We start from the raw sequence: 13,998 nt of genomic DNA, 5'->3' as shown, positions 1-13,998 counted from the left end.
GGGTATTGGTCAAATGGAAGTTTTTTTTTTTTACTATGCCCTTCCTAGTAGCACCCTGGTTATAACTTTTAATCAGAAACTGTTTAACTTGCTAAGCTGGTACATGACTATCTTATTACGAATTTGCTTTTTGATAGCATCAAAGGGTTAAGTTGTCTAGTATAACTAAAATAGGAAGTAGAAAAGGTTACCTTTAAGTGTCAGATTAATTCATGATATTGGAATAATCGTTCAATATGGATTGCATGCAAATGATAAACATGTAGAATATATTACAAGTTAGAGGTTTTAATGGTTCCAAAAAAATACTAGTGTCCCTATGTAGGAAAGATATTTACTATACATTATTTATTATTATTATTATTATTATTATTATTTGCTTTGTTCTGGTACTGGGGATCGAACTCACAACCTTGCACTTGCCAGGCAGGCATTTATGCTGCTGAGCTAAATCCCCAGCCCTACTATAAATGATTTAAGTTTTCTTATCCAATACATACCTCTTTTGCAAAGCAACACTAGTCTAAAAGATTTTACATTTTTCAAATAAACACAAAGCCAGCCAATTAGTTCTGAATAAGTGATAACAACTTTATTTTAACTCAATGTGCTGAACTCCAAAATATTTTCAGCAACAAGATACAAATAGTATGTATCTTATCATTAACATCAACTGATTAAAAATGAGGCTAAAATTAGTTCAGTTATCTTGTACACATTTAAATTTTGAAAGTCAACTTTCCTCAGAATATTTAAATAACTTTAGAAGAATTTTATTTTCAGAAACGGGACTCAAATTGTATCTCCATTTTTAAAAATGCAAAATCAAATGGTTTACAGTATATAATGATAAAACTCTAATAACAGAAAAAGATTTAAATATAATAATTCCTTTTCAAACAGAGTTCACATACTACAAACAGAAGACACAGTGTGATTTCAATCCTAGTGAAGAAGTCTTGCATATGGTAGGCACTCAATATTTGTTCAACTGGACCTAAAATTTCTATCATTCCATGAACTGAAAACATTTAAAGTAGAGCATTTCATAACCTGTATAAAAAGGGCTTGCAAAATACCCTTATGTATGCTGAAAGTGCTATCTTTATAAACTGAGAACACTAAAACAAACTCACTCACCCCTTTTCAAGAATATACTATTTTATCCATCATAAAGCATGCATGTCCAGTCAGACTAATTCACCTCTGTGTACATGGCTATGAGCAAAGTTTGCTAAATTAGATTTCCAAAACAACTTACCAAAGTCCCTGTTGATTTTAGTAACAGTTGGTAGTATTTATGATCCAGAATTTTTCAGTTGTTTGTATTTTGGCAGTGCTGCAGAAGGAACTCAGGGCTTCATGTGCATGGTAGAGCTATACGGTTAGCCCTTATACACCATTAGCAGAAAGATTTCTGCTTGTATGTTAAATTTATGCAAAAAATTTAAATGGGTAAATTAAAAATTATGCTTTTGAGAATTTAAGTTTTGAGATAAAAATAAATCAATAATGTTGATAACTTAAGAATTTTTACTATTTTAAAACAATTATAATTGATGTCCTAAAAAGGCACTGTTGATATTTCATCGTGCAGTAAAAATTAGTCACGTCTTTAAGAATGATAACTTCTTTTGTCAATTGTCCCTCCAATTAAAGCACATTTAATTATTTTAACTAATCTGAATGTTCAACATTTAACTGAGTCCTATTTTCATATATCTACTCTTCACACACAAGCCCAAATGAATACAGACATATACACATGCACAGATACACACACACACACACACACACACACACACACACACACACACATACTCCCCACACAAAAGACCACATATTTCATGCAAGGTTCTCCAATTACTATTTGAAGACAATGACACATGAATATCTCAGGAGGTAACATTGGTAAGCCATACTATGGCACCTTCATATTTGTGCTCCAAATATCAATACACATCAAAATTAAAAAATGAAAAAGGCACAAATAGAGTGTTTCTAATTCTTAGTCTAAACAACATTTAACCAATGGCTACTTTTCTAATATGTAATATTTAAAACCAATCATTACTTTCTAAGCAAAAGCCTCCTTGGCTGACAAAAGAAAAACAGGAGTAGATTTATAGTTTAAAAGGCAAGACTGCTCTAGACAGAAACTATCTATTTTAAATAAAATGTATGTACTTTAAAAGATGGTGGAATGGGTGGGGAAAGGCTAGTAGAGCACTCGCATAAGAATACATTAACAGTTTTTTTAATCATTGCCTCAAGAAACTATAATACTAAAAATATACGTAATAATAAATAAAAAAATAAATCAACTACCATACAATTCTGTTAGTATAATGGTAGGCATTATATTATCTGAAAAGTGGACATTTCTACAAAAATGAATATTCGTAATTACAGCACAGTGTTTGACATTTTGGGTACAAAATGTGCTACCAAACTTAAAAAACATCTTCATAATAAAGTCTTTAAGATCTGAAATAAACACTGGAATCAGGAAGCTGAGATACTCACTAAATGGTGCTACTGAAGTATATGTGATTACAATATTAGAATGAATCTGTGAATTAATTTACACTTTACTGGCATGGTGTGCATGTGATATAAATGGATACACCATTTTTTAATATGTGACAACATAATTCTATAGCTAGACAGAAGTTGTTTTCTTATAAATAAGATCCTGGCAAAAATCTTAAAAGTATGCATGTGTATTTTTAAAATTGTACATCATAACAGGTATGGTGGCACACACCTATAATCCCAGCAAAGGGAGGCTGAGACAGGATCATCGCTACAAGTTTGAAGCCAGCTTGGGTTACATAGTGACTTCAAAGCTTAAGCAAGATCTTGTCTCAAAAAACACAAATGAACAAATAAAATAAAATTGTACATTTAACAGGCTTAATATTAAGGTGAAACTGAGAAAGTGAATTTCTACTTGCCATTATATTCTTATACAGGATAAAGTCCATTACTAGGTCAGAATCTTTCTTCTATCCTACGAGATAACTTCAAACTTTTAAGATATATAGCAAAGACTCAATTAAACTAAGTTAATTAAAAATGTGATCTTTTCAACACTGTTTTGAATAATAAATGCTTTCTGGACAGTGTTTGTTCAATGTAAAGATGAATCATTCTTGATACATTAGGATTGTTTCAGATAACATCTAACAAACAGCAAAAATATCATCTATTTTAAAACCTCAACCTTTATCGCTTTTCTTTGTCCTGAATGAAAAATCTAAATAAACAAATTTTACTCTGGAGAATAAAGTTATATATGCAAAGATACAAGTATGTGCATTTTTTTCCAGTGACATACTTTACCCCATGTTGTCAAATATAAATCTTACCTAAGAAGCACACTGTCTCTGTGACAGTAGGTCAAATGTAGTTCTGACACTGATCACATCTGCTTCTCCAGGACAAGGCCTCAAAATAAACCTCATGACTATCAGTGAGCATTTTTGTATGTTTAAAGCTAAAATTCACTTATAATAAAGAACTGGCCCATGAAAAAGCAGTTTATAAATAGTTTATCCTGTTCACATTATGCAGAATTTTAATAATCCACAATGTTACTATAGTAACTGAAATACAAGGGAGAAAATAAGGGGGAATAAGCTTGAACTGACAAGCTTGAGCAGTCTGAAGTGTAGACTGACACTTTGGATTCTAAGGGTTCTCTCCTATACTGTGCATTTTCCATGGGCAAATAATAATTGTTCACTGTTTGTAGGAGGGCAGACTGTCCAGAACTCATTTATTGTTCATTTTTTCAAAGTATGATAAAACAGGAATAAATTCAATAAGGAACATGTGAAATCCAAACCAATTTACCTATAGTCAATGATCTCTTTCTTATTAATTATCACAAACATTCTAGTTGCCTCCGTCTTAAAAAAATTATTTCAAAAGTTAAAACATAATTATACATTATTAATCCCCTCAAAAGCAAAAAAATATATGTACCATTCAGCATAGAAAAGTCACACATTAAAAGTGCATATATATTTTTCTTACTTGGCCCGCTCATTACATTTACATTTGGTCAACCTCACTTTTAACATGTACAGAATTCTTCATATAAATGTAGATCATTATAAATTAAAAAATTACTTCAGCACAAAACATGCCTTCTTCCTATTGAAATCTTATTTCAGTCATTTCTTCACCACTGTAAACTTGGATAAACCCAGTTTCTTGGACAGCTAACACACAGACAAACACCACAAGTTTAGTATAATTTGGGCCAACTCATTGCATATTTGCCCCTTGAAATGAAAAATAAATTAGAATTGAAGCAGTGTATTTCCATAACTTACCTTGAAGATAAGCAGGTTCTCCTATATTTATAGAACTTAGACTGGAAACATAACTGGTAATCTTCAATGCAAGTGCTTTTAAGGAGTTTACATTTTGAGATAACATAGGACAAGTCCTATAAAATTCATTTTTCCTTTCTTAAAATAATGGAAGATCCTTTTGAAACTTATTATCTTCAGCTATCGATATTACTGCATTATGGAGCCAGTGCAATCCTGCATAGCCTTGGTCAAAATGACAAGGCACAATAAAAAAATTAAAGTACTATATGAATAAGAAAAGTCACTGAAGATAATTTAAGGCCTTGAAGTGAATTAATCAGTCTAATTTAAAGCTGAAGTATAAACCATAAATTATCCACCTGAAATGCAAGCAATATGCCTTTTCAGCTTCTGTTTTGCAGATAAGAAAACAGAAACAACTTTCGCTTATGGTTTGTGTATTAGAATCCTTCTGGACCTGGAGGAACAAAAGTCAATTCCATGTTTTTCTACTGTTCACAGAAGGTTTCAGGACTGCTTTAGCCGTTTGCGTGGAATGCCAAACTGTGGGCACTGTGCAGATGCTAGTGCTCTGAAGGCTTCTGCTACTAAGTGAGGGTGAGACTGAATCATAGACTTCCACCCTGATGTTTCCATTATGTCCGTGGCTTGGCTGAAAAATAGAGAAAGTGGAAGTTCCTTTACTAAAAGGTACTTTACATAATGCATTCTTTGCTTTGTCAATATTTTAACTTGTACATTTTGTACAAATTTGTACATTTTGAAATGTTTAAACAATATATGTACTTGAGTCACAAGTTTATTAAAATATCATATTTCTCTTACTGGTATTTTCTATTAAGACAGAAACTCAAAACATTTCTGGGAGAGAAACTCCATAACTATAGGACATTGGTCTCCATAACTCTGCTCTCATTGTTACCATTTTTGTACCACTGCTTTGAAGAGTCTTTGGCTCTTTTTATACTTCACTCTTATAAGCATGTTTGTTCTAGAGTTCCAGCTTCCACTCTCCTCTCTTTACCTTTAACACGTACTGTTTGTTTTAACTCATCACTCTTCAGAATTTTAACAATCATATTCAATGATGATAACTAATGACTTGCTAAATCCTAGGCCTCCCCACAAGGTCCCTTCTCCCTCACCTGTTCTTTTAACTTGAATGTGCCTTAAGGCCCACAAATTCATGATCATCAGATAAGACCTTATCATCTTACTCCTTAAACCCCAAAGTTTTCTGCTTTATCAGTTTCTTCTATCACCCAGGAAACCTGGGAGTAGATCTGCCCTAATTGTCAGAAGTCTTGTTTTAATTTTTGAAGATACCATAAACCTCTGGTTGAGGCCTTTGTTATTCACAATGCTGCCATAATGGCATAACTGACTGCCACATGTTCTCTTCTATAGTTCCTCTTTGCATACATCTAAAGTTTTAGAAAGACAAACTAGACTCCTTATTGCTGGCACCCAACTGTTTTCTGAAGCTTTTCACTTCCACTTTCCTTATGTTCCAACTTTTTATACTGAGATACTGAGCTGTTTATTGTACCTTATGTACAACACGTCAACACTAAGCAATCAAGGTAAATAACTGCTCAAGCAAGCAACAAATAGTTATCTTTCTTCTGCCCCTTTTACCACCCCCTACCCAAATACCACCCAAATTTATACTCCTTCCTTATTTCATTTATTTCTAGTCTCACTGTCACAAATCAAGTCTATTTGTACCCTCATTTCTTTGTGTGACAATGTTTACTAGATGCTTATTACTTTTCACTGTTTGACTATAAAGTCCTAATATTATATGACTTTGCAGGATCTGACCACTGCCTAATTTCTCCAGCTTCTTCCAATTACCTACCTCCTGCACATCCATACACACACATACACACACTCACATACTACTACTCTCTATCTTCTAGGATATATTTTCCTTCCTCTGTTCTTTATCAGATCAACTTCTAGCAATGATTCAGGCTGTATTTTTGCAATTCTTTGTAACAGCTTTTTCTTACCCCTAAAACAAAGTAAGGTCCCTTGGGTACATGCTGTTACGGGTATACATTCTTCATATCTTATTGCAATTACCTACTTAATGAACGTCTATTAAACCATAATTTCTTAAAGAGAAAAAAAGTATCTGTTATGTTCACCATTATCTTCTCTGTACAAAGCACAATGCCTTGGGAACTCATTGGATAATAAAGTTTAAGAATCTGTCAAATGCACTACTGTTTCATGTCTCAGCACTTTGGTTCATGCTATTCTTTCTGTCTGTAATGTCTACTATTTCCTCCTCAGCTTACTGACTTACTTCTGTTGTAGGACTTGATTCAGTCGGGCGTAGTGTTACATACGTGTAATTCCAGGACAAATTCAAGCTCAAGCAGAACAACTTAGCAAGACCCTGTCTCGAAATAAAATATAAAAAAAGGGCTGGGGATGTAGCCCACAGAGAAGGCCCTTGATTCAATTCTTAGTATTGATGAAAACAAAACAAAACCCTAATTCAGCTCCATTGTCTTTAGAAAAGCTCTCTAAATCATTAAGCACAGAGTAAAGTGCCTGTACATATCTATGTTTATCATATTACTAACCATATTATAATGAAATTATATATTATATATCTCCATCGAATAAATTTCTCAGTAGGAAAGATTTTCCTTCAACCGTCTTTTTAGATACTGCACCTTAATATGGTACTTGAGACCATAGTTTAGTTAAATAAGAGTTAGTATCAAAAAAAATTTATTTGCTGAACATCAAATTGCCAGTGTGTCCTGTTTAAAATTTTCAACAACCAGTAGTTGTTTAAGAGTCATATGTACTGCTTATTATATTTAACTTTTTTGCTGATCAATTCAGTAAATATCTATTGAAGCCATTCATACACAGCACAACTTTTCCATGGGAAATGAAACAGGTTAATATTCACTGACATTTAAAAACTCATACTCTTTATTAATAGAATAAAACCAAAGGTTGAAAATGGCTAAGTAAAAAGAACCAAATAATTGTTATTTGTTGTTAGTACAATATATTTCCTCAGATCACATAGTATGATGATATATTATCAGGCACTGAGTACATAAAACTATTTTATTATTTTTAAAACTTCACTTATAGCGGCTTCTGGTAATTTGAAAAAATATAATTCAAGGGTTTATAGGTAAAACCAATCAAAATCAGACATATAATCTTCAACCCATCAATTCTTTTTCCTTTTAATGTCAAATAATTACAAAGAATACAAACGTCATTCTAAAACTAATATAAGAGAAAAAGTAAAAAATATTAAATTCTAATATTTAAAGATCTAGACTTAGAAGGCTACAGCAATCATCCTACTCCTTACAGGTTTACTAGGGAAAACGAAAATACAATTGTTACCATTTTCAGAGTATTAGGCAGCTTAGCCTAAAATAGCATATGATATAAGGTATTTGGCTAACTTAAGAAAGAGTGAATTAGCACTCAAAAGTTGAAAAAAATTAAAACAAATCTAAAGGGTACGCTCCTCATTGGAATAAATGAGTATTTCCCATATTTTTAGCAATGCTTTCTGAAGGGGCACAGGTCAGATCACCAGCAGCTAATACTTAGACTCAACCATCTACCAAGTATCTCAAGAAATTAGATCATTCACCCCAGTTTTTATTAGAAGCTGATCTACAAGGGAGCATAGCCTCAGAAATCCACTAAGTAATCAAATTATCTTTTTTACTAATAACTAGCAGTTTACTTCATATAACTAACACCTGGATTCGTATTTATTATAGATGAACAAAAGGCTATGCAAACAATTTCATTTATGCAGATCAGAAACTGATGTAATCTTACTTGCTGTTCCAGTTTTTCCCATCTTTACACCCAAGTTGTCGAAGTACACTGCACCTGCATTGAAGATTTAAACACACTTAAAAAAAGTCCGGAGAAAACATGTTGAGGTGTCTTGCCCAGTGAAATACAACTCTAGCTTACCTATTAATAAAGTCTATGGCTTGTGCTTTCAACTGCTCTGCACTGTGCAAATCTGCAAGGACAAGGGTATCCGCAACATTTTCTACTGAGAGGTTACTACACAAAGCTTCTTCACACATGACCTTCAGCCGTTCCAGTGCATACTATCCGAAAGAAAAATATAACCAATAATATTTACTCTATGTTTTAAAATATGACTTAAGGCAGATTATTCTTTTAAGTACAGTTATTTTGTCATTCAATCGTTGTTTAACAATGCAAAAATATGAAAAAATGCATTTGCTTTTAGGAAACTACAATTCACATAAGCACAAAATATTATATATTTTAAAAGTAGCATTTATGCTACAAAAAGTACGTTATGATAAGACAAGCAAGTTTAAATACTTCACTGTTTCCCTTGTGTGAGAAATCAAAAGAGTATAATGGAGGACAAATATTGATAAGTAGGAAGAACATCTTCAAATGGAAAGGAGAACACGGGAGGGACAGAAAGAAGCAAAAAGGAAAAAATTTAAAGACAATGGAAGGAAAAATATGGAAACAACTTTTGTAAACAGAGAAGAGAAGAACAGTTGAAGGGAGGGAAGGGGAAATGGAAGAAAAAAAGAACTAAAACTTATGTATTATGTAAGTATTATATACAGGTACAAATTTCCTATGAGGAATGTGATCAATATGTATGACAGAGATGTACTAATAAAAAAAGAAAAAAATTTAAAAAGAAAAAGGAAATAAAAGAAAAAAAGGTACCTTATGCCTTAATATTCCTCTTCTCTGAACACAAATGTATAACCTAGTACACAGTATATTGTGCTACTATTAAATCTTGAAGAATGAATTTGTTAAAAACTAAACAAGTCTTTTTCATAATCACAATTCTTGCAGCTATTAGTGTGCACAGTACATTATAAACCATCTTTAGCAGCTTTAGTGAATTATAATTGACATATGTAAGAAGGAAATCAGTGTGGCGAGCCCTCAAAAATCTAGGGTTGGAGGTCCCATTCAATAAAGTTACTCTTTTTCTGGGTACTTTCCCAGAAGAATTGAAAACATACTACAGCAAAGTATGTGCACCCATGTTTATAGTAGCATAACCTGTGATAGCTTAATCTTAGAAACAACCTAAATGCCCATCAACTGAGGAATAGATAAGAAACGTGGTATTTTTATACAATAGAGCACTACTCAGCTACAAAGACGGATAAACTTGAGGTTTTTATAGGTAAACGGACACAACTGAACCCATACTCATAAGTGAAATAAAATCAGACTTGCAAGTGTAAATAGCATATTGTCTCCCTAGTTAAAAAACTGAACAAGTAAATGAGATCCAAAATGTACAACAGATACTGTGAAAGTGAAAGAAACTGCTCAAAAAGAAAGAACAACTGGGATAGGGAAAAGCAGAAAAAGATTACATACACACACATACACACAGATAAATAGGCACATATGTTGAAGATAGATAACTATACTACTCTCTGGTTATATAAAAGAATGATTTGTGTTTTTATTGTTTGATCATTTTTTTCATGCCTATACCTTGAAAATCTGAACAACTATTTTGAAGATAACAATATACAATATATTAATCTGTTAATCTAAAAAAGCATATTAAATTTATACTATAAATTTATAATAAACAACTTACAACTTATAAAATTATAATTATTAAACTATTAAAAAATTATACTTACTGTAAAAATTTATACTTTGATAATATTTATATTTTGATAATTTTATACAGCCACAAAACCATCACTTCTCAAGACAGTAAATACACCCATAATCCCCAAAAGTCTCATTTCCCCTTTTCAGTCTTTTTGTATGCCTTCTGTCACTATAGGTTAGTTTCCATTTTCACAAGTTTTCTATAAATGAAATTTATGTACTCATTTTTGTCCAGTTCTTGCACTCAAGATACTTTCAGATTTACACCTCTACTTGCCTGAATTAGCAGCAGTCCAACTCTCACTGGTAAGCATTTTATGACATACAGAGATAACAGAATTTATCCATTCACTTATTGAACATCTGGGTCACTTCTAATTCTCAGCTATTACAAATAAAGCCACTACATTCATATACAAGTTGTATGATAGATACGTTTTTTTCTTGGGTTAAAAACTTAAAATTGGTCCCACTGGATCGTACAGTAAATTTAAATTTGACTGTGTAAGAAAACCACCAAACAGTTTTTCAAAGGGGCTAAACCATTTTTTAGTGCTATTAACAGTATCTGAAGGTGCTAATTCTTCCATATTTTTGATAACACTCAACGTGATCCTGGTAATTTTAACAATTATTAATAGATATACATTATTAATAATAATTGATATGCATTATTAATAGATTGATTTTAATTTCAATGATACCAGGCATCTTTCAATGCACTTCATTTCAGGAAGTGGCTGTTCAAACATTTTATTCACTTTTAGCAAAACCACTGCACTTCTGTAATTGAGTTCTGAGCATTCATTAGTCTGGCTATAAATGTCAGATATGTATTAAATGTGCTTTTCAGATTTAAAATCACTGCCTTTAAGATTTTCTGGTATTTTGGCAGATTCCCTATCTCCAAGAGATCAGTATTGCAACAGAACATGATACAACTGTTAATTTTCTCTTTTTTGTATGGTCACATAATATAAATTTATTAATATAGAGAATTATATATTTTCTCCTTAAAAAAGGACATGCATTGTGTCTTAAGGCTAAAATATCTCAAAACTGTAATAAATTTTATATTGTGTTGTGTATCCCTAAAAAAGGACATTTAAAACTATTGAGTATAATCTCCCAAGAAAAAATTACTTCTTCCTAGCTAAGGACATTTTAATAACTTGCTAATTTTTTAAACAATATAACTTCCATACTATGCTACCATAGGATATGTCACACAACTATCAAGAACTATCAACAAGCACCACACATTAATTCAATATTTCGAGTTGTTCAGAATCTTTATTTGATGATGATAGCTTTCTATATACATCAAGCTGGAGGATATTTTTCAACTCTTTAAAACCTAATTACTTACTTTGTCTGCAGCTGCCAACAAGCTGTCAGCCATTTTATCAAGATTTGGTGCTTTCCCTGTGTAAATGAATCTCATCATTTCCTTAAAAACCTCAGGGTCTAAATCATTTATTTCCACTCGATTCTGATATTGAAAACAACACAAAAAAGTTCAGTGAAAGAATATATACATGTATACATCCAAATGAACCAAAATGAGTCTTTGACATTAATTTTAAAACCCCAAATCTGTTCTAACATACTTTATCACTCAAATAAATATTCCATTTTAAAACTGCGGCAAGAAAATCTTCACTAACTTAGCCAAAATTCATGCTATTCTTGTTAAAATGAATTAATGTCCTCTTATTTGGTGTTGAAAATATACCTACTGCTTGAAAACAGATTCCAAAGTTAATCCTAAGTCTAGAAAGACAAAGATATATCTTTATCAAAGACTTTTCAAAACTAAGTATGGACCAGAAGACTTTTTCTTAGTACTGAAGATCAAACCCAAAGTGCTGGGCATGGCAGGGACATGCTGTCCTAGTAAATGAGCTGTATCTGCAGTCCTTGAAAAGTCCATTAGGGTAACAACTATCCATTTATTTAGCTATCAAATGAGTATCAAAACAGCTTTACTTGTAATATTCACCACAAAGACCTACATTTACATTTTTTTCATCTTTTTGTTTCTAAAAGGTTTTCCTTTTTCTAGCTAAACAGATGTACTCCAATACCATATTCTTAAGTGAAATAAATTGGACATATATGTGTAAATACCATATTGTTTCTCTGGTGAGAAACCAAAAATGTACGTAACAATCAAAATGTATAACAGATATTGGGAAGTGGGAAGAAAATGTTCAAACAAGAAGGGGAACAAAGAGGAGGGCTGGGGATAGGAGAAGGAAAAGAAAGAGATTAAAAGGAAAAAATAGAAACAAAACTGTTTTGTAAATAGAGAGGTAAAGAAAGGTTGAAGGGAGGGGAAGGGAATCAGAGAAAAAGTAACAGCATGAAAATATATGTACAATTTTCCTGAGAATGCTATCATTATACCCATAAAATAAAAAAAGAAAAGGTTTCCCTTCTTACTGCAGTGAAATGAGAACAGGGCACTATTACTTTTAAAATATACATTCTATTACTTTACACATGTGCAATTTAAATATTAAACCTTTAAGCCATATTACCTTTTTGCTTTCTTCCATTTCATGTTCAAACATTGCATTAAAAACTGGAGATCGAGCTGAAACAAGATTAAATATCATTACTTAAAGCACAAATTTGTTTTAAAATATGTACTAATCCAAAGTAGTAAAAGTACCTGCAAGCACAGATTTATGAGCTTTAAATTCTTGTCCTCTGACAAAAAAACTGCAATCAGTAAATCTTGTGTTTTCCCAGAGATTACCTAAATCTTCTGCTAATCGACATTCAGGCACCTTCAAAGTATTTGTATTAGTATGTCCTGATATATTTACTGAATCTTGAACCACACTCACCTAATAAAAGAGAAAGCAGGAAAAATTTTGACAGATTAACAGTTATATCTATACTTAAATTAACAGTTATATCTATACTTAAATTCTTTATTTTAAAAATCATGTAATATCAATGTACTCCTCGTCAAAAATCCTAATACTGAGAAATTTAGTAATTAATTATGTAAGAGATGTAATACAGAAAAAATTAGAAACAAACTAGATCTTTTTCATAAATGTCATTTTAGATTAAAAAAAGTCTTACCAATTAGTTGCAAAAATTAATTATTATATTTCCAAACACTTATTCTGAACACAAAGTAGTATTAAACATGAATAAGGGACTAATAAAAATAAGAGAACAAGGAAAAAATAAGAGGGCATATGTATAAGGTAAAAAAAACCTATTTTTTTCACTTACACTTTAGACCTATTAACATTTAAATTTTACTATATATTCAATTTAATGATTCTTACATGAAAAATGTATAATAATATGGAAATCACAAGCTTTTAAACTATTGTTTCTCTAGGTTTCAGCTCTAGTAAAACTGATTTAAATACCCGGACCTGGTAAAATTAGTTTAAATTTTAAACTAAGAATTCTCACAAAAGCAATCGCAATTATTAAATTCATAGAAATCTTTTCTGGAAAATTAACAGCAAGAGCTACACTACTTTTCAGAAAAGGTCTTCCACTATATTTTACTGGAAATTCCACATTAATTAATCAAGAAAACAGCAGCACCTCAAATAAGCAAATGTTTCAAAGTAAACTAATTTTAAAAATTATATAAAAAGTTCAGAATTAACTACCTATTATTTTAAGCTAAGTTTGGTCATTATGTATCATTCATAGCTACATTCATTTTTAAAAAGCACAAAAAAGAATATATAATGAGAGTAAACTATAGAAAATATAAATCAGAAATGGAAAACTTGGACCAGTAATAGTACTTTATAACATGATTAAGACAGAAAACATTTATTATAATCTTGTCAGATGTCTTTCTAAATATGACGGCTGAGATATTATGTACAAAAATAAATCCATCAATAATAGTCCTGCTGTCTTACTAAGTTTTTAATCATTCAAATTGCCTCTAAAATATTAATAATTATAAAACAGGAAGAAAAACTGCTTCACTAATCTTTACTTG

At 31.3% G+C, this 13,998-nt stretch overlaps 1 protein-coding gene across 8 annotated transcripts in view; it reads right to left on the bottom strand.

Moving 5' to 3' along the window:
* Positions 1-570: 570 nt before the first annotated feature.
* The window catches only part of Spopl (speckle type BTB/POZ protein like), a 54,148-nt gene continuing 40,720 nt past the window's right edge, over positions 571-13,998 (bottom strand). For 7 of the 8 annotated variants that reach the window (XM_063259014.1, XM_063259015.1, XM_063259017.1 and 4 more), the window contains 6 exons: positions 12,682-12,859; positions 12,548-12,603; positions 11,374-11,496; positions 8,328-8,470; positions 8,187-8,240; positions 571-4,998 (listed from right to left, as the gene is read on the bottom strand). In XM_063259014.1, coding sequence (XP_063115084.1) covers positions 4,854-4,998; positions 8,187-8,240; positions 8,328-8,470; positions 11,374-11,496; positions 12,548-12,603; positions 12,682-12,859 — 699 coding nt within the window. In that variant the 3' untranslated portion in view covers positions 571-4,853. Of the gene's footprint in view, positions 4,999-6,660; positions 6,754-8,186; positions 8,241-8,327; positions 8,471-11,373; positions 11,497-12,547; positions 12,604-12,681; positions 12,860-13,998 lie in introns of all 8 variants that reach the window. The other variant, XR_010050780.1, reaches the window with a different exon arrangement.

Source organism: Cavia porcellus, unplaced genomic scaffold, assembly GCF_034190915.1.
Source record: "Cavia porcellus strain 051 isolate PalLab524CR breed Dunkin Hartley unplaced genomic scaffold, mCavPor4.1 scaffold_12, whole genome shotgun sequence".
NCBI lineage: Eukaryota > Metazoa > Chordata > Mammalia > Rodentia > Caviidae > Cavia > Cavia porcellus.
This window is presented reverse-complemented; position numbering and strand designations above follow the sequence as displayed.